This window comes from Antedon mediterranea, chromosome 9 (genome assembly GCF_964355755.1).
Source record: "Antedon mediterranea chromosome 9, ecAntMedi1.1, whole genome shotgun sequence".
NCBI classification, from domain to species: domain Eukaryota; kingdom Metazoa; phylum Echinodermata; class Crinoidea; order Comatulida; family Antedonidae; genus Antedon; species Antedon mediterranea.
In genome coordinates, this window is record NC_092678.1 from 1,079,216 (window position 1) to 1,107,164 (window position 27,949).

A 27,949-nucleotide genomic window follows, 5' to 3' on the forward strand; every position below is an offset into this window, starting at 1 on the left:
ACAGTAACAGTAATACAATACAAAAACAAGAAAAGGTAAATAAGAGAAAGGAATGCCCTCAAACCATGGTTTACTGGAATAATTAGGTTCAACCGTTGTTGTACTAAAAGTTGATTATATTGCCAGTAAAATTCCCAAACTGACCGAACCGAAAAACACATAATGCATCGAAACTATAGAGCGTGATACCAATACGCATCATTGTTGGATTAAACATGAATTATTGTAAACAAATTATGTGTACTTAACAAATTGTTAGCGCTGTACTTAGCCCCACTCTCATATCAGTAAATGCTTTGTTGATAAAATATTATATTCTGCCTGTGTACTTTCAAAAGGTCGGGGATAAAAAGGTCAGAATCGGTTATAAATCTGCGGCTTAAAACACAAGATTGATATCATAACAAAACCACCAACCGAAACGTCCACTAATAACTTAAAATATTGTATGGGGAAAAATGATATAATTTATATAAAAAATATTGAATCGTTCAAATAAAATGGCGTGTATATAATTTCTTTAATTTGCAAACAATTCTTACTAAATTTCCTCACGTGACGAGCGAATCAGATACAGTACCGAGAATCGGGTACATTGTTTAATAAAACTACTAATAATTGTTTTTTGTATAGCGTTTAACCAAAATAAATTTTCTCTAAAGCGTTACGACCAAATACTCGAACTAGGTGGAAATTACGTCATTTCATGCTATGCGAAAGAGATGGGTTTTCAGCAACTGTTTGAAGATGTCAATAGAGTTGGCATTTGATTGATTGTGGAAGAGTATTCCATAATAATATGATGGAGTTGTGCAAGAGAATGTTTAGTGTTCCGTACCGATAATCGGAAACATTGTTTAGTGTGTTAACATACAGAGTGCATAGCACTAGTGACGTCCAAATAAACTCAATACTGTTTCAGGATTTCCTGTACAAGAAACACTTATAAGATGAAGTCGTATAAGATAATTACCGATTGTTATTCTTATTCCTCTCAGTATCATTTGCGATATAAACAAAACTATCATTTCAACGCTATTTATTGCGTCCATTAAATTGTATCAATAAATTAAATCTAAATATTTGAAGGTATCACACAGCAGCCATCCGGAAACTAACTTGCTTTGTTGTATGCAATTAGAATTAGAAGATACATCCATGGATTGAAGGTGCTAAACGCAAGGCCGCCCTCTGTCATCTACTTGACCAAGAGACGCAGTTGCTCGCATCCATAGGACGACATAAGAGAGCTTTCGCTATCTCGGATCGGGAACGAGAACCAGCATTAATTACCGGTTCTCGATCTCGTACTCGTTTTAAAACTGGATGCTAGTGCCGATAACAAACAGCAGGAAATGTATGTAACGACAAATTGCTTACGACTTACACTTCATTTGTCAATAGCCAGTTACATTATTGTAATAGTAGATTCATTGGTGATATATATTATTTTGAGTGAGTGGCCGAGCGGTTAAAGATGTATTGTCCCCCTGAAAAAATAATTCTTGGTCAAATTTTTGGTTGAATTTAACCATTTTTAAACATTTTTTGTTTGTTTTTTTTTCCTATGGAAGTGATTAACTTTATTAAAACTACAAAATAACATATTATTCAAAGTCTGATTTAATTAATCTTCAATTTTCATGTTTTTGGGGACAATACATCTTTAAGACAGTGAAACTGTAATTACATAGCCATATCAGCAAAGGGTTCAGCCACTGAACATAACCGGGCCCTCTGGGAGATCAGTCTTTGACTGAAGAGGTAACCTGGTATAAATGAATAATAATACAATATATTATTTTAAATTTGCGTTTATTTAATAGGCTGCAGGGCCGAAACGATGGAAAGCTTACGATGGGAAGTATACAGAAATGGACACAGCATACACAATTCGCGCCAAGGAATTACGCGACATCTACAACAGCCTCACCATGAGGTATCTAACGCAGGATGAGCGCCTTGATGTTCTGCTAACACTTAAACATACTGTGAAGGAACACGATTGTAAACTTACGCAAGAAATTATAGAATTGATAGATCGTGAAGCCGACTTACTGATGAGGGGAGTGAAAGAAGGCAATTTAGATGGACTTAGAAAACGTATTTCTACACTGTTCTTACACTATTATTAAAACACCAACTTTCAATCCTGAAGCAGCAAGACTTCTTAAGGTGTACGCGATTGGCGTACCATACTTACCTAGATGTCATGTTATGTTGAAGTATAGAGTATTTAATAAACTTCACTTTACTGATAATAGTGGTCGATATATTTATTTGTCAGTAAAATAAGGTAAGCCAACAAGGGATGGGTTAAAGGGCCTTTCACACTTGCTCTGGTTCCAGCTAATGTTGTACGCACAATATGGCGTGAACTGGACCATTTAAAGGGAAGTGAGACCATTTGAAGTGACTACTATGTGTAATTTATTATTTTACATCATGTGTCTAATTTTCTATCGACACACAACAGAAATATTGACGACCTTAGGTTTAGAAAACAAGGCATTAGATACAGTGCTTATAGAAAACTTAAATTTCATAGCCTCCTGATGTTTTTAAAAAAAGAAAATTTACCTCTTCACCATTCTCCATCAGTTGCTTTCTTTTTTTTAAACAACCAATGTACTAATTTAGGGGGTAATTCATTTGTCTTTTTTAGGTTCCTCAAGATCCATTAACATTGCGCAAGAACATCTACTTTTGTACGAGCTGCAACAGCTACCTTCCTTCCACAGAGTTTCTTCTATCCTCCAACTCCAAGATCGTTGGCAAATGTCGCCGCTGTAAAAAGATCGACAACGACGGAAGACTACGACAAGATTTCAGTAACTATCACTTCATGCTCAAGTCCTTACGCAAAGCAGAGGAGGCCATTGGAGATGGCTCAAGAATACCATTCCTCTTTGGAGACTACTTAGTAATAATACTAAACTTGGGACTCATTTCAGTGGCGTAATGCAGAGGCCCGAGACCCCTGGTTTAGAAATCCCAAGTGCCCTCTAACCTTGGTGTTTTTAGCCTTTGTCTACATATTTTATTGCCTGTTTTTTTTTCTCTGGGCACTGCTCAGGGACCCCATAAGTTCTGGGATTTAGCCAATCAGCGCTCATAGCTGTTATGCCACTGACTCGTTTGTGTGATTTGAAAAGAAGAAGAAAATAAAAATATTTCACTGACTTTATTTCACAGGAAACCGACCTGCGATACTTGATGGAAAATATTTGGATTAGTCAGAGCACCCTCAGCGCTTGGAATGACCTGTTTGACCTTGCTTTGGTCAGGTGGGACTAACATGAGCACTGGTCACCGTGGAATTGTATTTTACTGACCAAAGATGAAGCGAAGGCACATTTTAAGATTGAAGAGCGTGAGTTCCAAATATATTTTATAGTTGTATGGCATTAAAATTGTTTTTGTTGTGTTTGAAAAAATTACTACAGATTTCAATTTTTAACAAGTTTATTTTATAGCAACTTTACACTCTAACCATTTTACATTAAATATTTTGTTTAGGGGTATGGACACGTTTTCTGCCACAAGATCAAGACGAAGCACACCCTCGCTAAAAACTATTTCTCAAGACTTCCGGGCATGTCCGAACACATACATATAAAAAAGGAATCGACCAATCACAGACAGACAATTCAATCCGAACCGTTAACCATCTCGCAAGCATGATTACAGTGTAAACAGTACTTTATTTCTTGTAATAAATACTTTATTTGGTGATTAGTATGTTTTCTTACTTTACTTCAATTAAGTACATTACTTAAAATCATCACCAATGGGTTTTTTATCCTTGATAACCTATTAAGCATAAATATGTGCTCTATTTTAATATTAACATATTTGTGATCCCAACTTTCGTTATTTACAGCAAATTTACAGGAACCCACCCACCTACAATTTCTACAATTACAATAGAAATATTGTGACCACAAACAAATTATTTCAAAACCCTGGATCCGCCACTAGTTGTGAAATAATATCTTTTTCATAGCCTATATGGCTCTATAGGCCTACAGCTACCTGGCTGGAAACGCTGATTTTTAAAAGTGATAAAACTTGGTTTTGGGAGTAAATGTCCAATTAAAAACTAAGCTTGAGTTTATATTACTTTAAAAGCAGTAAAAGTGTATAGTGTATATTAGTTAGTTACAAAAGCTAAAATGGTGTTATAATAAACATAGTTTTAAAATGTTACTAAGTGTGTGTTTTTTTTTACATATTAATTGCAAACTACCCTTTTGGATTATGATTTCCGATATGAAAATAGAAATCAAACAATTAATATTATTACTGTTTGTCCAGTCGTAAGACAAGGTAATCTAACAAGAGGATGCTGAGCTCTGGAGATCAAAGGGTTTATCTGTGGCTGCAACACAATCAGTTACGCACCCCTTAACAGACACTGCGCCGCATAGATACAGCTGTAGTGGTTATTTGTCACAGCCAGACATAAGATCAAAGGACTGTTACGAGTTCCTATCTTGGTAAGCTCGGTGTCCTGTTGTTAGATGCCTTAGTATAGATCAGGTAGGTTGGTGTCTTTGTGCTTTGCCGCGCTTTACATCAATAGTCCGGTGGCAGGAGGGGGGAATCACCACCCGAAAGGGGACAAATTGCCATCCAACTTTTCTAGACCAGAATTTTCCGTAGATTACGAATACGGAAGGTAATCGATCAGGATAGGAAGCGTTTTCGAGATATAAGGGGTCAAAGTTCAAAATTGACCAATTACAACAATTTATTATGTATAATTATGTATTATAACAAATTTATTGAAGCACAATTTGGTCTTTTATTACATTTTTATGATTATAGGTATCTATTCAATCATCTTATGAAAAAAAAATCCTTTGTGATTAAGGGTCAAATGTCAATATTGACCAATCATACAACGTACCTATAAAACCAAATAAAAACTAATATTTAATAAAAATCGGATGTTTTCTCATCCTGTTAATCAATCATACGCAATGTAAAAGAGCGAATACATCATTTCATCAGTTGACATAAGGTCAATTTCATCAGTTGACATAAGGTCAAAGGTCAACATTTTAATACGCGTATTAGTTAACAAATAAATGCAAAGTTGTTATTGATGGTTTTACAAGTAATCAAATTATTGGATTAGTAAAGTTATGTTATTTCATTATAATACTGTATTTAATCAAATCAGACTTCGATCAGGATAGGAAGCGAATAGGAAGAGATAAGGGGTCAAAGTTCAAAATTGACCAATTATAACAATGTATTATATACATATGTATTATAACCAATTTATTAAAGTTCAATTTGGTCTTTTAATACATTTGTATGGTTATATGTATTGTATGGTGTTATTCAGTCGCCTTATAAAACAAATACTTTGCAATTAAAGGTCAAATGTCAATATTGACCAATCAACCAATTTGCATTTAAAACCAAATAAAAACTAACATTTAGGACAAAATGTTATGTTTTATCATTCTGTTAAGACATCTATCAATCATACACAATCAAAAGAGCACATTTATCATTACACAAGTTGACATGGGTCAAAGGTCAACATTTGAATAAATGATATACTAAATAATGCAAAGTTATTCAAACTATGAGATCGATGTTCATAAATGTAATCACGTTATTTGATCAGTGAAGTTATGGTATTTTTATATTTTTTCTAGTGCGCATTATTTTAAATGTATTAATATAATAATACTGTAAAATAAATAATAAAATTAATATTATGAGATTGAAATGTTATGATGTTAAAATGTTGCGCTGACCTTCAATGATTTGCCACTATACAGTTGCATTTATTAGGGCTACGATATTCGTTTTTGGAAAATAAACTACTATTCATCAGAACCAGAGAATAGCATAGCCAAATCCAGGTGGCCAAACTCAATCCACAACTCACTACACAGACAGACCACAATTTTTATATAGTTTGGCCCATACAGGAAAGAGTTTCCTGTATACAAAGGATTCTAAAATAACCTATATGGATTTGCCCGAATGAACCCTCTAAGGACCCTTTTGGGATCTCTATGTGGTGTGCTACATAAGGCCCTGTATTAGAAATTAGTATGGGGTAAATAATTCATAGATGAACTATGGAATAAAACTAAATGTGCACCCTCAATCTTTAAATAACATTTATGGATTTGCCCAAATGAACCCAAGGGCCGGTCGTTCTCCATGGATGGACATTAAGCCCCATAATGGAAATATAAATAAGGGGTGACACTGTGAGTTCATATAGACAGGCGCGGCCCATGAATTAAGCTGCCTGTGCACTCTCGATCCGTAAGAAAAATTTATGGATTTGCCCAAATTAACCCAAGGGCCGGTCCTCCATGGACATTAAGCCCCATAATGGAAATAAAATGGGTGACACTGTGGGTTTATATAGACAGGCAGAACCATGGAATAAAGCTGCCTGTGCACTCTCGATCCTTAAGGAACACTTATGGATTTGCACAAATTAACCCAAGGGCCGATCCTCCATGGATGGACATTAAGCCCCATAATGGACATATAATGGGTGACAATGTGGGTTCATAATAGACAGGCGGGGTCCATGGAATAAAGCTGCCTTGCACTCTCGATCCTTAAGGAACACTTATGGATTTGCCCAAATTAACCCAAGGGCTGGTCATCCATGGACATTAAGCCTCATAATGGAAATATTATAAGTGGTGACAATGTGGGTTTATATAGACAGGCACATGGAATAAAGCTGCCTGTGCACTCTCAATCCTTAAGGAACTGATTTAGATTTTGCCTAAAATGAAACAACAGCAGGTCATCTATTTAGACCCTTCTGTGGTTCTCTATTGTATGTTCAGTTCTACATTTGGCTCCTGTATCGGATCAATGCATTTGGCTACATAAGTTACTGTGTTAGAAATATATTGGGTAACTAAAACTGTAGGTTCCAATATTAAGCCATGGGAAAAGCCTGTCTGTGCACCCTCAATCCTTTTAAAAGGAACCCATATGGATTTGCCAAAATGAACCAAGGGTAACTTCTGAATTCTCTATGAGCCGTACATTCCGTTTATTGGAGATACATGGATACCTGATTGAAATTGCTCAAAAGAAAGACATTGTACTGTATAGTAATAGTATTATTCCCCTTCCACACCTCTTTGAATTAAATCCGCCCTGATAGGCTCTTATGTACAGGATTTCAAGGCAATAATCACACTTGTATTTTTCAAACAGTATAATCTATTAGATTGAATAAAAATATCTATTATAAACAATTTGCCGTTAGAAATCTCTATGCCATATCGTTATTTAGATGAGAAAAACAGGTCAAAGGTTAAAATTACAGAAAAATAGGTGTTTCAGTCACTTTTTGAAAAAAATGTTGCATTATGGCAAGTATAAATATATATATTGTGAACAATTTAACACCAAAATTGGCTCCTTACGACAAATATTTATTAATTTATGTTTTTATAACCTTATTCAATTATGTCAAAGGTTAATAACTACACTTCCGGTCATTTTCAAGCAATATCATCTGTTATACTGAATATAAATGTATATCTTGGGAACAATTTGCTCCTATTTTTAATTCTCTCCGACGTACCGTTACTTAGATATAGCAAAAAGAGGTCAAAGGTCAAAATTGCTAACAATGGGGTTTCCGGTCAATTTTCCAAAGAAAGTTCTGTTAGAGCTAATATAAACATATACATTGTGAACAATTTGACACCAAAATTATCTCACTACGTCCAGAATTACCAGAGATATAGCATGTTTTTATATTGGTCAATTTTGAACTTTGACCCTTTATATCTCGAAAACGCTTCCTATCCTGATCGATTACCTTCCATATTCGTAATCTACGCAAAATTCTGGTCTAGAAAAGTTGGATGGCAATTTGTCCCCTTTCGGGTGGTGATATCCCCCCTCCTGCCACCGGACTACAAGGGATGATTATCAAAACCGTAACAATCAATGCTCAACGCCACACACCAGAAAGATACATATTTGCAGTCTGGTTTTTAAAAGGTACTATGGAAAACCATGCAGCATGTGGAGGAGGATTTAATTACACCTGAATCCCGAAGAAATGGATTCCTATAAGAGTGTGTGCTTCTCAAACACCCATGGAATTACAAAAACTAGTCGTACTCATAGAGTTAAAACCAGATGAGTCCGTCCTCATACTCTCCTTTTCTAGTTTGTCCAATGGCATATACAAATTAGAAAGTTGACTGAACTGCTGTTGTTGGTATTCTTCTTCCGTCTGTTCGACGATATCAAGTTGACAACCACTGCTAACAACTGCCACATTGTTAGCATTATTTTTCCAAAACCAATTTTTATCGGTTTCAATTAGTTGTTTCATTTTTTCAATGTCATTCAAAAATGTTTGTCCCTCTGCTGTTTCCAGTTGGTCAATGGGATTAAAATCATGGAACCAACCGTTCTCATCCCTGGCCGTGTCGTGAAGGCGGAAAAACAACCTGGTGAGGTCGTTATTAAGGTGGAAAACAACCAGATGTTTCAATGGATCAGGAATACATTTTTTATTTGTATATTCAAAGAGACAAAGCAAACACTTTGCGTGCATCTCTTTATCGCCAGAGAGTATCTGTAACGCGTGAATGAATATATCGCTGTACGCTGAATGCTGTACCGAAAAAGTATCTCCTTCATGCACGTGATCGTCCCATGCAGTGGAGGCGCCGTACGACGAAATAAATAGAATCTTTTTCGCATCTCTCATCTCCTTCGAAATCCAAGACATTAAGGAAATGATGTTTGGCGTTTTCCAATTGTGAATGGTCACGTCGACTCCGCAGTGCGCTTGCAGAAACGTTGCAAATGACAGCACAACGTTTTTGTGCTGGGGCGCATCTTCAAAATAGAGGATAAGCAGTTTAACCCGTTGCATATCTACACTTTCCTCTGCAACTTAAATATAAAATAATTTGGTTTATTTTTTTATCTCCATTTAATCTGCTTTCACATGCTACCCTTACATTAAACTACAAGTATTTCACTATCAAAGATACTCAAAGCAGGACTTTTTAAAATTTAGTTTAAACCTTCCCAGTAGAATTATATTGAAATTACACATACAGGGTAAGTCTATGCCAGCAGGTTTTATTTCACGAAGGTGGGGGCAAACATAATTATTGGAAGGGAATTTTCTTACTTTGCGTCGCTAGTGGGAACCAAGCTTTACATGCGCTACACAAGAACGATCTATTATTAGGTTACATAATGTGTGTGTTGTAATGAAAGTAACATATTACCTGTACTTGAAGCAATCCTTGGCCAGGATTTGTATGCATATTTTTTAGATGATGTTGATTGGTTTATTCGTCGATACAGGCAACCAATGACGATAAGAAGCACAATACCAAAAGACACTCCACCTAAGATTGCTATCGTGTATTCATGTTTAGGTTCTAAAAGAATAATAAAACAAATGACAGGTGGATTCCACATTCGCCACTAAAAGTATAAAGAAAATAGGATGGATGATTTCAATAGGCACGGCCTTTGTGGAAGGCAATTAAACTTTAAAGATATTAATAAACATATGAGCAATATATCAACATTGGTTTATTTTTACACAAAATACAGCCAATTACTAAATTATAAGGTATTGCTTTGAATTTGATACAGCAATGTTAGATAGCTCGATTGGTTTCTCTCAGTTTAGGGATGTGGTTACATTGTGGCTTGAAAATACTAACCTTGAAACACAGTAACAAAAAATGAACACTCTGCTTTAATTTCATTGACATCCACTGCCGTGTAAGTTACTAGGCTGATGCCTACTTTGAAGTTACTGCCAGGAAAGTGAGTTGTAGTAACGTTTTCTATCCCAACATTGTCAGTGGCCGTTGGTGCTATCCAGCTCACCACGGTTTGTTGCTTATTAGCGGGAATCCACTTGGTAATATTTTCTTTACAGTCACGAAATATCGGGGCTATAGTATCTTGGAAAGATAAAATCAGTAAACAACAATTATAAATACTAAAATACATCTGTGAAAAGCTTGCGGGACTTAATTTTACATGAGGTGTGTAACAAGTACCATGTCACCTCCTCCTTCGCATGACTTTAGGGCTGGTATGTTGTGACTTGTCTTCAAGAAAATACTAACCTTGAACAACATCAACAAAAAATGAACACTCTGCTTTATTTCCATTGACATCCACTGCGGTATAAGTTACTAGACTGATGCCTACTTTGAAGTTACTGCCAGGAAAGTGAGTTGTAGTAACGTTTTCTATCCCAACATTGTCAGTGGCAGTTGGTTCAATCCAGCTCACTATGGTTTGTTGCTTATTAGCAGGAATCACCTTAGTGATACGTTCTTTACAGCTATCAAATATCGGGGCGACAGTATCTTCAAAATAAAATTAGAGTAAATGAAAACACAACTTATTTGGAATCTTTAATAAATAAAATTAATAGTGTGATATAAAGATATACTTTTATATTTAAGAAATTGACCTTTGTATCGGAATTCAAATAGGTTCACAAAGTTGACCCAGAAAGTCCAAAGGAGAGTTTGTCCAGATGTTTTAATGACCATTTAGTTTATAATAGAGTCCCTAAAGAAAACACTTAGCTTAATTTTGTGACCTTTCCCATCGTTAAACCAGGAGTGATTGACACTATTTAAGTACAGATTTGACAGTGTCATCCATCACAGAAATACCTTATGATACCGTTAATCATTCCCACTTAAACACCCCTGGATCAACTTAGGACCAATCGTTACCCTCACAGATGATGTAATGACATTATGCAAATGAACTGAGCCAATATACTCCCAAGTTTCAGAAGGGCCCAGACACACCTTACAACCACTTCTCCAGAAGCAGACCTACACACACCACACCTCACCGACAGCATCATTGATCCTCCGCGTTCCTTATCTATACTTATAGTTGTATATTGTACTGAAGTATTATACTGAATAAATAATATATGTGTTACGACAGTCAAGCGAGTTAGAGTCTTTCATTAGTACCTCAACAACCCAAACATTATATTACATGGTGGAAGACCCAAATTTCATAAGGAACGGAGTGAGAAAACAAGAAATAAACACTTAACAAGACACGAAGACGAAGACGAAGACAAAAATAACCATATTTGTTTGAAAGGAGAGAAATTTACTTTGACTCAAAAGACAAGCTGAAATTATATTTGAATGAGATCGAGACAAGCAGAAATTTGATCAAATTATTACCATTGGATGAAGACAAAAAAGATAATCGAGGAAGACACAAAAGACAAGCTGAAATTATATTTGAATGAAATCGAGACAAGCAGAAATTTTATAAAATTATAACCATTGGATAAAGACAAAGAAGATAATCGAGGAAGACCCAAGAAGAATCAAAACAGAAGCAAGCGGACAAGAACTGTTTCGTTTAGAGACTTTCAACTTCACGCCGTTTTTTTTCGATCGTTTTTTTTAACATTTACTTTTTTGAACATTGATGAACACCATTCGCATTTTTTTTAATTCGTTGTTTGAAAATTTGAACATTGATGAGCACCTTTAACATTTCTTTAATTCGTTGTTTGAACATTTAAACATTTTTGAACACTTTTTGCATTCATTTAATTCATTTTTAATTGGATCCGAAGCATTTGGGGTAAGTCAAAGCCATTTTGATTTTGATTTGTAACCTTGATTGAAAAAGTGAGAGTTTACATATATATACACTAAATTGTTTTTGATATTTGATTAATAATTAATATTATAAAGTATGGTCGACGTTGTTGATAACGAAGTAATTTTAAATGAGCCCGTCAATCCTCACCCCGTGCCCCACCTAAGACAAACCGATTTCCTTCCCAAAAGATATGACGGTTCCATAACCGATCACGACCAATGTAGTGCACACTACTTATCGTTTACCGACTACCTTGAGGCCCACACTTTAGAAAACCCTGTAAACAATGCCCAATTAATTAATGTAATAAGTATTTTTAAACGTAGCCTTCAGGGCCAAGCTAGACTCTGGATTGAGGGAAAGCAGTTCGATTCACTAGAATCCTTAAAAACCCAATTCATCAACAGGTTTAGTAAAAACAAATCAATCTATGCGCACATAAGAGAATACGATTCAATTACATACACCACTGGCGACAACGCCGAAAAGCACTTAACCAAAATCAAACAAGCCGCAGACAGAATTGGATACGCTGACCAGCAGATAAAGAATAAATTTATTTCGACCCTTCCACCAAAATGTAGAGCAGCTGTAGCCATGTCCACCCCAATCGATGCCACTATTGAAAATATTGTAAATAGCACACAAAATTACCTTGACCTTTCCGTAGATGATGCCACACGGGAAGTTTCATTCAATATCAATAAGGAAACAGATAGGCCTAATAGTCTCGAATCGCTCCAACATGAGATAAATTCTCTCAAGTTAGACATGGCCACAACAAAACGATCCCTTAATGATGATACTCGACGCTCACGTTCCCCCACCCGAAATTATATCCCAAGACGAAACCGAAGCCCAAGCCCATACAAACCCCGATTCCAGACCCCACCGACCCCAAGATATAGACAACCTCCCCCAACCTGTTATTACTGCGGGAAACCAGGCCACATAGCAAGGCACTGCCGACAACAAAACCGCTCTTACGGAAACTATCCCCCGCCATACCCATACCAACAGTCAAACAATTACTACCCTAGCCACCAGCAGGATTTTTAAAAAGGGGACTAGATGCCGCCTATAATCTGGCCCCCCATACTAAATACGACAATTTTAAGGCAAAATACTTAGGAAATTCAGATAATATTGATTTGTTACTTAACGACAGAAATTACGTTAAAGGAAATTTACCAGATGGTAGAAATGTTTTAACTTTATTTGACAGTGGTTCAACTAGAACTATAATCTCACAATCGTACGTTAATTCCTCACTTTATTTATCGCGTTTAAAGCCAGTTAAAGTGAACACAACTAAATTTAGATTAGGTAACGGTGACTTCTTATATGCCAACCACTTAGTGCAATTCGAATTAATTATCCAAGGACACAAATTTAAAATTTCAGCATTAATCGTTAAAAATTTGACAGGTATTGACCTGATACTTGGAACCGAAACATTGTCTGAACTCGACGGTACTTTAAATTTTAAGGAAAACACATTTCGCATTAGACCAAAGATTTTTAGCTTTCGTCCAGTACACAAGATTTTTCTTAAACCCGGTGATACTAAAACAGTTAAATTAAAAGGAAGGGTTCCCGCCTTCGTACGCAATTCTGATGTTGTTCTACATGCAACCACCCATATTTCAAAACTTTGTCCATCAGATATGTTAGTAAAATTACATAGAGGAGAAACCAACATTGATATCACTAACAACACAAACAGAAACGTATCTCTAAATACACATCAACCTATCGCGAGCCTTCACTTAACCAACCTTGTAACAGTTACTAACGACCTACCAATTGATAGAATAAAGTTGACCAATGACAACGCAAACAAGTACCCACATTTAGAACGTACAGACCCATTGCTAACTTTAACCGAGGAAGAAATAATTAGAAAACAAGTTGATTTAACAGACAGCGTTTTAACACATAGAGAAAAAGAAGATTTGTATAAAACCTTACAACAAAACAGAAACGCATTTTCACTATACGGTGAACTATCTAGCTGCCCAAACTTCAAAGCTGACATACACCTCTCTAACGATGAACCATTTTTTATTCGCCCATACTTTGCGACAGACAAAGACAAACATGTTATTGAGGCCGAATTGAACAAATTAGTCAAATTAGGAATCTTAGCAGTAGGACACCAATCGTATACTTCCCCTGTCCTTCTTGTTTCAAAGAAAAATTCAAAAGATAAAAGAGTTGTCACAGACTTTCGCTATCTCAATTCCAGGATAAAACGTATTAATCACCCATTCCCATTATTGGCCGAAACTTTGAAAACAATAGGTAACGCTAATGCACAGATTCTTAGCGTAATTGATTTGAAATCAGCGTTCCACTGTGTACCATTAGCCGAACATGCCCAACAATATACAGGTATAGCTTCATATCATGGTGGAAAACATTATTATTATAAGAGATTAGCACAAGGATTAAACGTTTCACCAGGTATATTTCAAGCAAAGATTGACGAAATTTTAAATGAAATCCCAAATTCTAGAGAATTCTGTATCGCCCATCATGATGATATTATTTTATTTAGCCAAGACAAATTTGCTCATAAGCAGCACCTTGTTTCCGTTTTACAAGCCCTACAATTAAATGGTTTTAGAATTTGCCCAAAGAAATGTAAGTTATTCAAGAATAAAGTGCAATATATGGGACACACCATCCTGATTAATTCTTCAGGACACGCATGTATCACACCATTAGGCGACAGGTGTGCAGCTATCCGAAATTTGCCAGTCCCACGAACCCATAAAGAAACTAAACGATTTATTGGTGCAGTAAATTATGTATCCCATTTTTTCCCTCAAATACAATCAATTTTACGTCCGTTACACACACTCGCAAGCAAACGCCGAAAATTTTGTTGGTCTACTGAACACCAGAAAGCATTTGACGAAATTAAACACTTAATGGTTAAACCACCAACTCTTCAAATGCCTAGAAAAGAAGGTAGATTTACGCTATATAGCGACACTTCAAGAACCGCAACAGGTTCATATTTAACACAAACAGTAAACGGTAAAGAACACATAATAGGTTATTATTCCAAAATCTTACCACAAGCCTGTCAACGATATAGCGTAACAGAATTAGAGTTATTTGGACTTTACATTAACGTTTCAGCATTTCGACATTTACTAAAGGGTTGCGAATTTGATGCATTCGTAGACCACTCAGCAATTGTACAAATTTGGAATTCAAAAGATCAGCCATGTACACCCCGTTTACAGAAACTAATATTACGATTGTCCGGATACATTTTCCAAATTGGTTATAAGAAAGGAACTGAATTAGTTTTAGCAGATTTCCTCTCCCGAGCCCCTCGTGATGACGATTCCGAAATTGATCAAGTTGTACCCATTGCATTTAATATTACAGAGACTGCATCTCTTAACCCGATTACAAACACATCTACTAGCAGACCAGTAACAAGGTCATACGCCAAGCAAATGGGAATAAATATACCTGACCTACATAAACCCAAACCCAAACAAACGCCTGTCATTAATCAAAACCCAGTGACAACAAACACGCGACCTACACCTCAACCTTCCACTACACCACAGATAATCACGAGACAACAAACAAACGCACATCGATCACCGCCTATCATAACGCCACCTATCGTAACGCCACCCCCAATACGTAATGTAAACATTCGACAACCTCCAGAGGAACGACTAGTAGACAAAAATAAACAAAGCAAAGACACTACACATCGAAACGTACCAGTTGAATTGTATACATCGCCCAAACCACTAGTACCAAACATAACTGAATTTAAGTCAGCACACATCCCAAAACAACAAGACTTAGATAGATTAATGGATGTTATTCAAAGAAAGATAATTAGAGATTATAACCTCCCAGTAGATGTTAAACAATTACGCGTTGAACAAGAAACTTCACCATTTTTTAAGCCAGTTTACGATTATTTAGTTCATGATATCCTTCCAGCTGATAAGAAAGCAGCTCGTGCAGTTCAGAATAAGTCAGAGCAGTACATATTGTGCAACGGTTTACTATTCCGTTTATTTTTCCAAGATAAAGGTGGAGAATTTGTATTGCAATTAGCTGTTCCTGAAAACTTAGCAGAGACTGTTATTTCTCAGTATCACGACAATTTGTTAAGTAGCCACCAAGGTACGATGCGTACTTACCTTACCATTAGGAAATTATTTTACATGCCCCTTATGTTCGAGAAAGTCAACAATTATACCCAAGCGTGTCTTAGATGTCAACAATTTCGTCCCAAAACCGATAAATTACGTCCTTTACACGATCGAGTACCAGCAACTTACCGTCCCTTTCATACACTCAGTCTAGATTTTAAGAGTATGCCAACATCACCTTCAGGTTTTAAACATATTATGGTAGTATGTGATGAGATAACTAGATTTTTGATTTGTGTACCTTTGAAATCCATTGATGCCGAAACAATTTGTGAAGCACTAATTCAAAAGGTCATCAGTATTTTTGGACCCCCATCTCGTCTTATTTCAGATGCAGCAACCTTCCTTACAGGAAAATTATTAACACTATTATGTAACACCCTTAATATTGATAGGAAAATCATCAGCGTCCACAATCACGGTAGTTTACAAGTTGAACGTCATATCCGCACCGTATCGGACCTGTTAAAAGTGAACCTTAACCAATTCGGAACAGATTGGGTTAGATTTGTATCAACAACATGTTATGCCTATAACTCGTTTTCATCCCCACATCTAGGAAACCACTCCCCTTACGAATTAGTTTTTGGCCGCCAACCTCCAAGTTTGACCTCATTAGCATTTAACCCTATTTCAGGATTGTCTCATTCCTATGAAGAATACTTTGAACATCTCAAGAAGAAATTTCAAAACATTTCACAGACAATGCTACAATTACAGCGAACACAACAAAACGTCCAAAACTCAAAAATTTCCCAACGCTTAGAAAAATGTCCAATTTACTCAGTAGGACAACTCGTATATTTATACAAGCCAACATCATCATCACTAACGGCAAATTCAAAGAAAATCGCCGCAGAATGGGTCGGACCATTAGTGATCCATGAAGTACTAGACAGAACACACTACATCCTAGCGACGATTAAAGGAGAAATACTTCGCGACGTATTCAATTATAACAGACTGAAACCCTGTTTTATGAGAACACCCAAAGAACGCAAAAATTTTACACATCTCCAAAAACTTAAACAATTGTTGAATGAACCCACCGATGATAATAACGATAAAATCCAAAACACCATTAATGTAGTAAATGACGAAACCAATGTTGAATTTGTAGACGAACATGATAGGACACCCACCCAATTGCAATCAGATACCCTTACACATCCAACTAAAGTAGAACCCCTTAACTTTCAACCTTACATTGACTGTGTAGAGAATAACATGGGATTAGCAGCCCCATTCCAAATGAAAGAAGAACAAATCAAGGAACAAACTAATCTAATTATGACAGCACCTAATGATTCAATTATGACATTAAACCGAGGTAGATTTAAAGCAGGACATTTCCAAGTTTTAGTTTCGTATTCTAAACCGACTTCAGCCAAACGCAACACTGATGAAACAAAACACGAATCTAATGATCGCCAATTTTGGTGGAATATTGACAGATATAACGATACAGATAAATTAATTAAAGAGATCATTAATGATAAACAGATACCGATAAGTGGATCGCCAAAACGATTCATAAAACGTTTGTATAATGCAACGAATTACTGATTTAAATTTTTTTTGCAAGATTATTTTTAAATTACGACATTTGCTAAATTAATGATAGCATAGTCTACGTATTTGATGAGATTTGTTTAGTAATGATGTGATTTCAGTTAAAAGAGAATTGAAATTATGATTAAGTATTGATTTTGTAACGAGTTTGATAATGATTAATTTTGAATTTTGATGATCGATATATTGAGATATTGAAAAGAACGACAATCATTTTGTAACAAATATTTTGTTTAACCTTTGAGTCGTTAATCTCAAGCATTAATTAATTGATATACAATAACAGGAGATTTTCTTAGTACTTTTAATTGTAATTTTTTTAACATTGAGTACAAAAGTCGAATTTGCCGATTGATTGAAATCGTAATTACCTGTGAATATAAATGCTTAAATCGATAAAGTTGTGACGATAACGATATATTGTGGATAAGTTGTGTCAACGGGACACACACATTTGTTTCTTTAAAGTTTTAAGTGATTAAGTTTGATATTTGATTTTAGGCTAATCAGCCACAGTTTTCTTGAATTTTATGTTTTGATTTGATTGATTTATATTTGAAGACCATTAGAACGCGATGAGTCGTCGCACGATTTGATGTATGTTCAATGTAACATACTATTTTTAAGTTTTGTAATTTTATTTTTAACTGATTTATGTTTGATTTACGTGAATTTTATACCAAATTCATTTTTAATTTCATTTTTTTTAAGAGAGAGAAGAGAGAGAGTGAAAGTGATAAGGTTACACTTCAGAGTCAATGGTTTTGGCTAACTCAATTTTTGCTTATATGTATAATAATGTTTTTTTTCTTTTATATAACTTTAATTTTGCATGCCACTATTATAACCATTTTTATATTTTAAATAGATTAGAAAAAAAAAGGGAAACAGAGGGATGTGATATAAAGATATACTTTTATATTTAAGAAATTGACCTTTGTATCGGAATTCAAATAGGTTCACAAAGTTGACCCAGAAAGTCCAAAGGAGAGTTTGTCCAGATGTTTTAATGACCATTTAGTTTATAATAGAGTCCCTAAAGAAAACACTTAGCTTAATTTTGTGACCTTTCCCATCGTTAAACCAGGAGTGATTGACACTATTTAAGTACAGATTTGACAGTGTCATCCATCACAGAAATACCTTATGATACCGTTAATCATTCCCACTTAAACACCCCTGGATCAACTTAGGACCAATCGTTACCCTCACAGATGATGTAATGACATTATGCAAATGAACTGAGCCAATATACTCCCAAGTTTCAGAAGGGCCCAGACACACCTTACAACCACTTCTCCAGAAGCAGACCTACACACACCACACCTCACCGACAGCATCATTGATCCTCCGCGTTCCTTATCTATACTTATAGTTGTATATTGTACTGAAGTATTATACTGAATAAATAATATATGTGTTACGACAGTCAAGCGAGTTAGAGTCTTTCATTAGTACCTCAACAACCCAAACATTATATTACAATAGTTTGTTAGTAAAAGATTTAAATATTTTCTCTGACCCAAATGAGTCGTTATTATTTTTTTATTTAATTATTTATAGTAAATATATCTTGATGAACTTACCAAGGCAGGCTCCTTCAACTTTTTCATAATTATCATCACATGTACAATTATATATTTGTGTATAATTCACTGCATTGCAGATACCACTTCCGCATGGGTTTGAAGCACATGGTGAATCTACAGCCAAATCATTTATTAATTCATTGGATTTCTTAAGAGATCATCTCAATGTTTAATATACAGTAGTTAGTTAGTGTGGAAACAAACTTTGATTGAATATGGAGGGTGGAACGTGCAAAACATTATTTACAGTCTGGCCTCATACAGCAATACAAAGATCTGCAGTGCATGGACGTCAAATACTTGCTTGTATTAAGTAATATGAAAGCGTGGTTCCCACTAGAGATGCAACACAAGGACGTATGCGCACCACAAGCGAGTTGACCAATGACAAGCCACTGTTAAAATAATCCATCGCTTGTGATTGGTCAAATCACTTACGTTGCGTTACTTCCTGGCATCCACAAAATCTTTTCCTTATGTACAGTATCTGCAGCTTTATCAAGCAAATAATAAGTCTGTTTACTTAGCACAAAAAACAGAAGACTACAAGCTCTTGACTAGAAAACTAGTAGTGGGATATTATAGACTGTGCAATTAAGCAAGAGCAGACAAACATTATTAACAAATAAAGGTAAAGGTTTCAGTGTACACAGCAGACATACAGGTAGTTAAACCTAAACACTGTATCAAATACATCATAGTAAGAACTCCATCTTACCGCCACAATACAAAACACAATGTATGTTGTACATCAATTAAAGTCCATTGATTAGTCACATACATCAATTAAAGTCCATTCATTAGTCACATACATCAATTAAAGTTCATTGATTAGTCTTACCACCACCGTACACAGCACATACATCAATTAAAGTTCATTGATTAGTCTTACCACCACCGTACACAACACATCCATCAATTAAAGTTCATTGATTAGTCTTACCACCACCATCATATAAAACACATTCTTACAATACCTGTCACATTAAAACTTAGTCTGTCACATCCAATACCATAATTAATACTTTCGTGACCTGTTATCTAATGAAACACAAAAAAAACACAATTCATGCACATTGCAGATATAGATACAAGAGCTAGAAATGGAAGAGCATTACCATGAACTTGTACTGTAGGAGATAGTGTGTCCATCGCACCATCACGATTGTCGTGTATTCAGACATGGGTGATTGGTCTACGCGCATTGATATTGTATGTAAAATAGTATAATAGGCTGTTGTTAATAAATGCCTTGTTCACTTGTAATCCACACCTGACTGAGTCGTGTCTATTATACCAGTGTACTGTTGTGTCTTTAGCGTGTACGAAACATAACGACGATTACCTTTCAACTATGAAAGAAAATGATCTATGAATATTCATGAAGGTTCATGCATATTAATGAGTGAACATGACACTGAGGAGACAGATCCAGGATTTTCAAACACTAAAAATTACACAAACCAGAAATGGTGTTGATAGCCTGCCGCTTACCTGGATAAACCCACGAAGTTTGAAACAATTGCGTGGAAATTAGAAAAGGGCTTATGTCGGGTTTATCCAGGTAAGCAGGCACGATATAGACAATAAGATTAATAGTTGTCAAAAGCATTATTTTCATTTTAGCTTTCTAAAGAGAATTTTGTGTCGATCCAGCCTTGATGTGCCCTGGATGTGCCCTTATATACTAAAGATGTGACACTACCCGCGTTTACGCGTAACACTTTAGAAGCGTCAAATTATAGCGCGCCCCCTCGCTTAAACAAGTAACAAACTTTTGCGTGACGATGATCGCAGTATTCTTTAGAAAATGGGATTGAGAAGTCGCGCCAAAGTTTGTATGGTTAAGAAACAATGAATGAAAAGAGAAAAAGTGGAGGGATGTACGGTGCTGCAATTAATGGTAAAAGCAATCCAAAGGGCAACCCAGAACTTAAGCTTTACAATTTTCCCAAAGACAAGAACAGGTAAATTTATGTAATTAAATAAGTAGCCTACATCTTAACATATGCTATGTAGGCCTGGGGACTAATCTTACTTTACTGTATTCAATTTATACATATATTAATAAACTAGGCTAGGTAGGCCTATTATTAATAATTATTATTTAAACATATGAAATGATTATTATTATCATTATTAGGCTACTACTAGTACATTAGTTATATAAACAGTGAAATTACACTAATTTCACTGTTCCCTGGTTATATTACTTATCCTTTAAAATGTAGTACCCTTAACACATTGACTGCCAAGGCATTTTCCGTAATTTCTGTCCCAGTGCCAAGTCCCGTTTACATATTAAATTACAGTTTGAAAGTGTAACATCTGGTCACAGACTATCATGATGTCATTCAAAATACGATGGCGGGAAAAACCGTTGAGACGTATAAATACGTCACTGGCAATGGTCCAACAATTTTATTGACTTTGCCAGGAACGTAAATATACGTCGGGGATTTTCCGCGCTAAAATCGGTCAAACCTATCATCGAGAGATAAAAACAGTAAACCACACTGAATCATTTCATCCTTTATTATTTTTATTTACTATTAGCGCAATTTATGACATGTTTGAGATGATTATATTGAGTGTGAGGGCGCCATCGTATCAACCATATTCAATGCATGAGGGAATAAACACAAACAAACATATGACATTTATTTTTAGATTATCGTTTACGTACATCATTCATAAACTGCCATGCGATAATTCCTGTTCCAATCACCACTGCCAGCGATTCTACATACAATACAAAAGTGCTACGATTTTGACGTAGTATTACGTCTTGGCAAGTAGCGACACGCAATTTTTGACGTATAAATACGCCGTGGCAGTGAACGTGTTAACAAACAATTTTTAAAACTTTAAATTCAAGAAACATTTATTGACCAAATATATATCATTACAATTGTTGGCATATAAGTAAAAATCTGGTCGAAAGACTACATTGGCATGTCGCTGTAGGCCTAGTCCCTCTTTTTACATTATACAAATAATAATAATAATACCTAATATAAACAAATTGTGATCTTGATTACTGTATTTCATGCTTTCCGTCTCATGGTGAATATTTGCTTTCTGTCTCATGGTTATTTTATTTCGTTTAATTTAACTAGCCGTTACGTACATTACAGTATATTAACGCATGAAGTGATTATTATTATCATTATTAGGCTAGGACAATAGTTATAATAACACTATTTGTATTGTTCCCTGGTTATATTACTTATCCGTTGAGTAGCCCTAACAAACAATTTATAATTGAATCTCATACTTAATATTTATGAAATTCAACCGTTAGTTAGTTAGTGGTTTTAGGTTAGGCTTAAGTATTTGATTTTAGGCCCTAACCAATTTGAAAATCAATTAGCATGCACGTAGACGTCCTATAATTACGTAAACGTTAATTATGATAAAGCAAAAACTCACTAGACAATTATTAATTTACAGGTGTGCAAAATGGGCCCAGAACACACGACGCGCGGATTTGAGAACGAAACCAAGTTCCTATTTACACCGTAATCGCCACTTGTGCAATATTCATTTCGAAGAATCTCAAATACTGATGGTCACAAGAAGATTGTATGGAATGCATGTCCCTACAATATTTGATGTCCCAAATCCACCACACCAAGTAGTTAATGTCCTATCTATCTGTGAAAAGATTTTTGTTTCTAACTTTAACAAATACTTACATACATCAAATCAGCAGAAAAATAAAGTTAAAAATCGCTACCATGTTACATAGATTTGGTATGAAGTTGAATCTTTGTTCACCAGCAATTGAAACATTGCTAATTGAAACGTACGTAAACCTACGCATATTCTTCAACAGAGACATAATCAGTGATAAGAAGAAGAGTAAAAAATTAATTAAAGTATCACATTTATGAGGTATGGTAACGTTGTAGGAGGTCTGTACGCGCTCCGGTCTGTGCATTATCGGCTAGAAATGATGATCATTACGACGGTCTGGTATGATGATTGAATAATTGTAAATATGATGATTTTATTTCAATGTTTCTACATTTTTTATATTTCCTCTGGGTGGCCCGTGCATCATTTCGCAATAGTTATTGAGTTAATTTTAAACTGAGACTACTATAACATAACTAATTGTTATCTCAGGTTTTAAATAAATTATAATAATAAATGAATGTCATGGCGAATGATGGGTACATGTATGCCTAGTATGAATTGTCTCAGAATTGACTATCATAATCTGTTTCATATCATGCCTGTAGGCTTAAGCCTATGATTGTTTATAAATATATTCCGAAAAATTACTGCAATAAAATAGTCGAAGTAGTGATTTTAAAAAGTGACTTCTTGTTCTTTTTTAAATGTTTATAACACACTATTTGACTAATATATTTTCCTAATCTGCACTGTTTTGCTGCTGGATGAAAAAGAAGAACACATCAAGGATGATGATAAACATTCAATAATAACAACAATATTCAGTAATTAAAACAAATAGAGATATACAAAGTACAGGAAATAAGTCTATCATTATAATTTAATCGTACATTACCGTAATTATTGTGATGAAAAAAAATTGAGTATTCAGTTACAATACAGTAGACATATCTGATCCATAAATCTCATTGTTTGAGCGAGAGGGCGCCCTATAAAATGAGCTCCATGTGTGTTACATGAATTGCACGTAAAATTCCGAGAGTGTCCCATCTTTAGTATATAAGATCTTTGATTAACATCTATTAACATTGTACTTTTACATTTATAAAACTATTTATTTAATGGTATAATGTTCCAAATATGTATATAGACAAGATTAATTAATTATTAAAATATCAAACAGAAAGAGAAGGTTGTTAGTCCAGTATGGTGAGATACTCTACACAGCCGCGGCCTGTGAGGTTGCCTCAATCTCGGTCTACCTGAACCTCCCACAAGGTCCCAGGAGGCCTAGCTTTTTACAATGTACAAAGACATTGATATATTTATTAACAGATTCACATAAAATTGAGCTCAAGTGGGAAAAAAGATATCCTCACACCAACATTTTGTAAATTAGATATTTTATAGGAAATAATGAGAAAACTATAAAAACAGTCAATTAAATGTGAGGTAAAATGTTGATTATGTTTCTGGTATTGTAATAAATATATATAAATATTGTGTTAATAATTTTTTAACACTTTTGGAATGTAATACTCCCAATGAAACTCTCCCAAAACCACGCTCTCCTTGATGTTAAAAAGATCCCGATTAAAATACATTCTGAATACCAGAAAGGTGTATGGTATTGTGAGAGTTGACTGTATTTATTCTTAAAATGAGTAGTTTTTATGAAAATATATTTAAAAATTTGATTGAAAATTGATTACTGACCTTTATCCGATACGTGCCAATGTACTTATCATGAGTATAGTTTGCTGTGATTACCATTAACGTTTTATTATTGACAACAACTTCTTTTGCAAGACTGCTTCCCTATAAATAAATAGAATATTCTGTGATGTCTAACAACCTACTGAATTGGACACAGGTATGGACAACGCACATTCAGTAACACAGAGGCCTGAGGACCCTTGCTTCATAAACCCTAAGTGGCCTTCAACGCTGGAAACCTTTTTCGACATATTTTAATGCCTGTTTTTTTTCTCTGGGCACTGTTCATGGGCCTCTGGGTTTAGCCAGTGAGCGCTCATTCATATTCATAGCCGTTACGCCACTGTGCATATTTCATAATGAGTAATTTTGCGTCGTAACCCAGTGCTCATTCGTCTGTTCCAGACAGAGGTCGAGACTACCGGGGTAACCTACATATTCTTCCAAAAGTGTGCACAAAGCCATCCAAGGCTTTATTAGAGAAGCCTAAAATTTAAGTAAATTAGGTATTTGGAAAAATCTGGAATAAAATATTGTGTATATGTATGTATTGTCTACAACATATTTGGAGCAGTCAATTGCATATCTTGGAACTCGGATGTAAAAATTGATTAAGTGCCTCAATTTACTCAGCAAATGATCAAAAGTAGCTGGGGGTGGACTGATATCTAAGGAAGGGCTTATACCAAGGAGTGGACTGATACCTAAGGAAGGGCTAATACCAAGGGGTGGACCCATACCTGCTTCGTCAGTATATTATTAACATTTTATGTTTATTAATACTTACATACTTTTTATTTGGACATCTATCCCTGTCACCATATACTTTACAAACGTGTAACAAATACTTATTAAATTTGCAAGACGGCGGTGCAACTGAAAACTGTACAATGAATCCAGCATACAGAGGTGTGACATCAACATACTCAGCTTTCCAATGCACGTAATCGTTATCTAGAAAAAGTACAACAAGTAAATCCAACATATTCAAAATGTTCATTCCTGAATTGTGGGAAATTTTAAGCAATAAAAGTGTACACAAATGGTATATGTATAACACATTACGTAAACAATCCACTTCCATCCAGTATTCCAGATTGATTTTCGTTTAACGTACCTCTTTCACATATTTTCAGATCCTCTACTGGGAAGCCTGTAAAAAAAGTAAAGTAAAATTAAACGACTCTATATTAAATAATAACAGTTGTAAAATAAAGGATTTTTCTATTGGCTACATGCTGCACCAACATTATGTACATGTTATGTATAATACCATAGGCACAAATCTTAATTGTTTTTCCTTAACACAAGTTAAGCTTGGTAGGCGTTAGGGAGCTAAGAACCAGTTAGTTTAGGTCATTTAATTGTTGGACCTGGAAATCACTAAAACTGAGTTGAGGTGAAAAAAGAGAAAGCATCATACCATACGTATTGTATTTGTTTATATTTTATTTTGATCTTTGAATTGAAAATGTCGATAAAACTGAATATATATCCACATACGTCCCAACTTTTTAAGGGGTTTGATTGAGACAAGTTTTATATTCTAAACCAGATCCTAACAAAAAAAAAAGGGGGAAAAAATGTTGAATATTTATGTTACATATGTACTATAATACTTGTTTTCTCTTTTTGGTTAAATCAATTTTACGAAATGAAACTAAACGAAATAAAACAATTCTCTGATGATGTAGTTAGTCCGTCAGTCATAAAAATTAAAAGCTACCCACCATTAATCAAACTTTTAACTTACTAGGTACTCTAACGGTTGCATTCCACTGTGTATAATTCAGATTTTGTTGTTTTAGTGGGGTGGCATACGCTTTCATGTAATAATCTCTCTTCGGTGTTAAGTCATAAATACAATCGTACTCAAATACTATCTGCCGAATCAATCAATATCAATATTTTGAATTTATAATTGTCCAAAAAAAAGTTTCAAAGAGAAAGCAATTGAAAGAAAAGTTATCATCATTGTCACTGTTGTCATCATCGTCATTGTCATCATCGCTGTTGTCATCATCGTCGCTGTTGTCATCATCGTCGCTGTTGTCATCATCGTCATTGTCGCGCTTGTCATCGTCATTGTCGCTCTTGTCATCATATGTGGTTGTCATCATATGTGGTTGTCATCATATGCGGTTGTCATCATATGCGGTTGTCATCATATGCGGTTGTCATCATATGCGGTTGTCATTATATGCGGTTGTCATATGCGGTTGTCATCATATGCGGTTGTCATCATATGTGGTGGTCATCATATGTGGTTGTCATCATATGTGGTTGTCATCATATGTGGTTGTCATCATATGTGGTTGTCATCATATGTGGTTGTCATCATATGTGGTTGTCATCATATGTGGTTGTCATCATATGTGGTTGTCATCATATGTGGTTGTCATCATATGTGGTTGTCATCATCGTCGCTGAAGCATCATCGTCACTGTCACTGTTGTCATCATCGTCGCAGTTGTTATCATCGTAGCTGTTATCATCGTCGCTGTTGTCATCGTCGATGTTGTCATCGTCGATGTTGTCATTGTCGCTGTTGTCATCGTCGATGTTGTCATTGTCGCTGTTGTCATCATCGTCATTGTCATCATCCTCATTGTCATCGTGGTTGTTGTTATCATCGTCGCTAATGTCATCATCGTCGCTGTCATCGCTGTTGTCATCATCGCTGTTGTCATCATCATCGTTGTCACTGTTGCTGTTGTCATCGTTGCTGTTATCATCGTCGCTGTTGTCATCGTCACTGTTGTCATCATCACTGTTGTCATCATCACTGTTGTCATCATCATCGTTGTCACTGTTGCTGTTGTCATTATCACTGTTGTCATCATCGCTGTTATCATCATCATCGTTGTCATCATCGTTGTTGTCATCGTCGCTGTTGTCATCGTCGCTGTTGTCATCATCACTGTTGTCATCGTCGCTGTTGTCATCGTCGCTGTTGTCATCATCGCTGTTGTCATCATCGCTGTTGTCATCATCATCGTTGTCACTGTTGCTGTTGTCATCGTTGCTGTTATCATCGTCGCTGTTGTCATCATCGCTGTTGTCATCATCGTCATTGTCATCATCGTTGTTGTCATCGTCGCTCTTGTCATCGTCGCTGTTGTCATCATCATCGTTGTCACTGTTGCTGTTGTCATCGTTGCTGTTATCATCGTCGCTGTTGTCATCATCGCTGTTGTCATCATCGTCATTGTCATCATCGTTGTTGTCATCGTCGCCCTTGTCATCATCACTGTTGTCATCATCATCGTTGTCACTGTTGCTGTTGTCATCGTTGCTGTTATCATCGTCGCTGTTATCATCATCATCGTTGTCATCATCGTTGTTGTCATCGTCGCTGTTGTCATCGTCGCTGTTGTCATCATCACTGTTGTCATCGTCGCTGTTGTCATCGTCGCTGTTGTCATCATCATCGTTGTCATCATCATCGTTGTCACTGTTGCTGTTGTCATCGTCGCTGTTGTCATCATCGCTGTTGTCATTGTTGTCATTGTCATCATCGTTGTTGTCATTGTCGCTGTTGTCATCGTCGCTGTTGTCATCGTCGCT

The 27,949-nt window shown here is 35.5% G+C and overlaps 3 protein-coding genes across 3 annotated transcripts in view; 2 read left to right on the top strand and 1 right to left on the bottom strand.

Moving 5' to 3' along the window:
- The first annotated feature begins 722 nt into the window (after positions 1 to 722).
- On the top strand, positions 723 to 3,411 carry LOC140059327 (IQ motif and ubiquitin-like domain-containing protein). Its single transcript, XM_072105205.1, is given in 6 exon segments — positions 723 to 758; positions 1,151 to 1,307; positions 1,834 to 2,129; positions 2,131 to 2,175; positions 2,666 to 2,910; positions 3,192 to 3,411. Coding segments are annotated over 6 exon segments (999 nt in total).
- Positions 3,412 to 3,808: 397 nt separating this feature from the next.
- The window catches only part of LOC140059253 (uncharacterized), a 36,948-nt gene continuing 12,807 nt past the window's right edge, over positions 3,809 to 27,949 (bottom strand). Inside the window, exons 5-14 of the mRNA XM_072105120.1 lie at positions 26,136 to 26,265; positions 25,500 to 25,535; positions 25,170 to 25,336; positions 24,383 to 24,484; positions 20,002 to 20,065; positions 19,022 to 19,138; positions 10,134 to 10,379; positions 9,720 to 9,965; positions 9,273 to 9,428; positions 3,809 to 8,928 (exon numbers count right to left, since the gene is read on the bottom strand). Of these exons, the coding sequence (XP_071961221.1) occupies positions 8,108 to 8,928; positions 9,273 to 9,428; positions 9,720 to 9,965; positions 10,134 to 10,379; positions 19,022 to 19,138; positions 20,002 to 20,065; positions 24,383 to 24,484; positions 25,170 to 25,336; positions 25,500 to 25,535; positions 26,136 to 26,265 (2,085 nt within the window). The 3' untranslated portion in view covers positions 3,809 to 8,107. The remainder of the gene's footprint in view (positions 8,929 to 9,272; positions 9,429 to 9,719; positions 9,966 to 10,133; positions 10,380 to 19,021; positions 19,139 to 20,001; positions 20,066 to 24,382; positions 24,485 to 25,169; positions 25,337 to 25,499; positions 25,536 to 26,135; positions 26,266 to 27,949) is intronic.
- Positions 11,685 to 13,017, top strand: LOC140059122 (uncharacterized). Its single transcript, XM_072104962.1, has one exon. It carries the CDS (start codon positions 11,758 to 11,760, stop codon positions 12,721 to 12,723), a length of 966 nt encoding a protein of 321 aa, XP_071961063.1. The 5' UTR covers positions 11,685 to 11,757; the 3' UTR covers positions 12,724 to 13,017.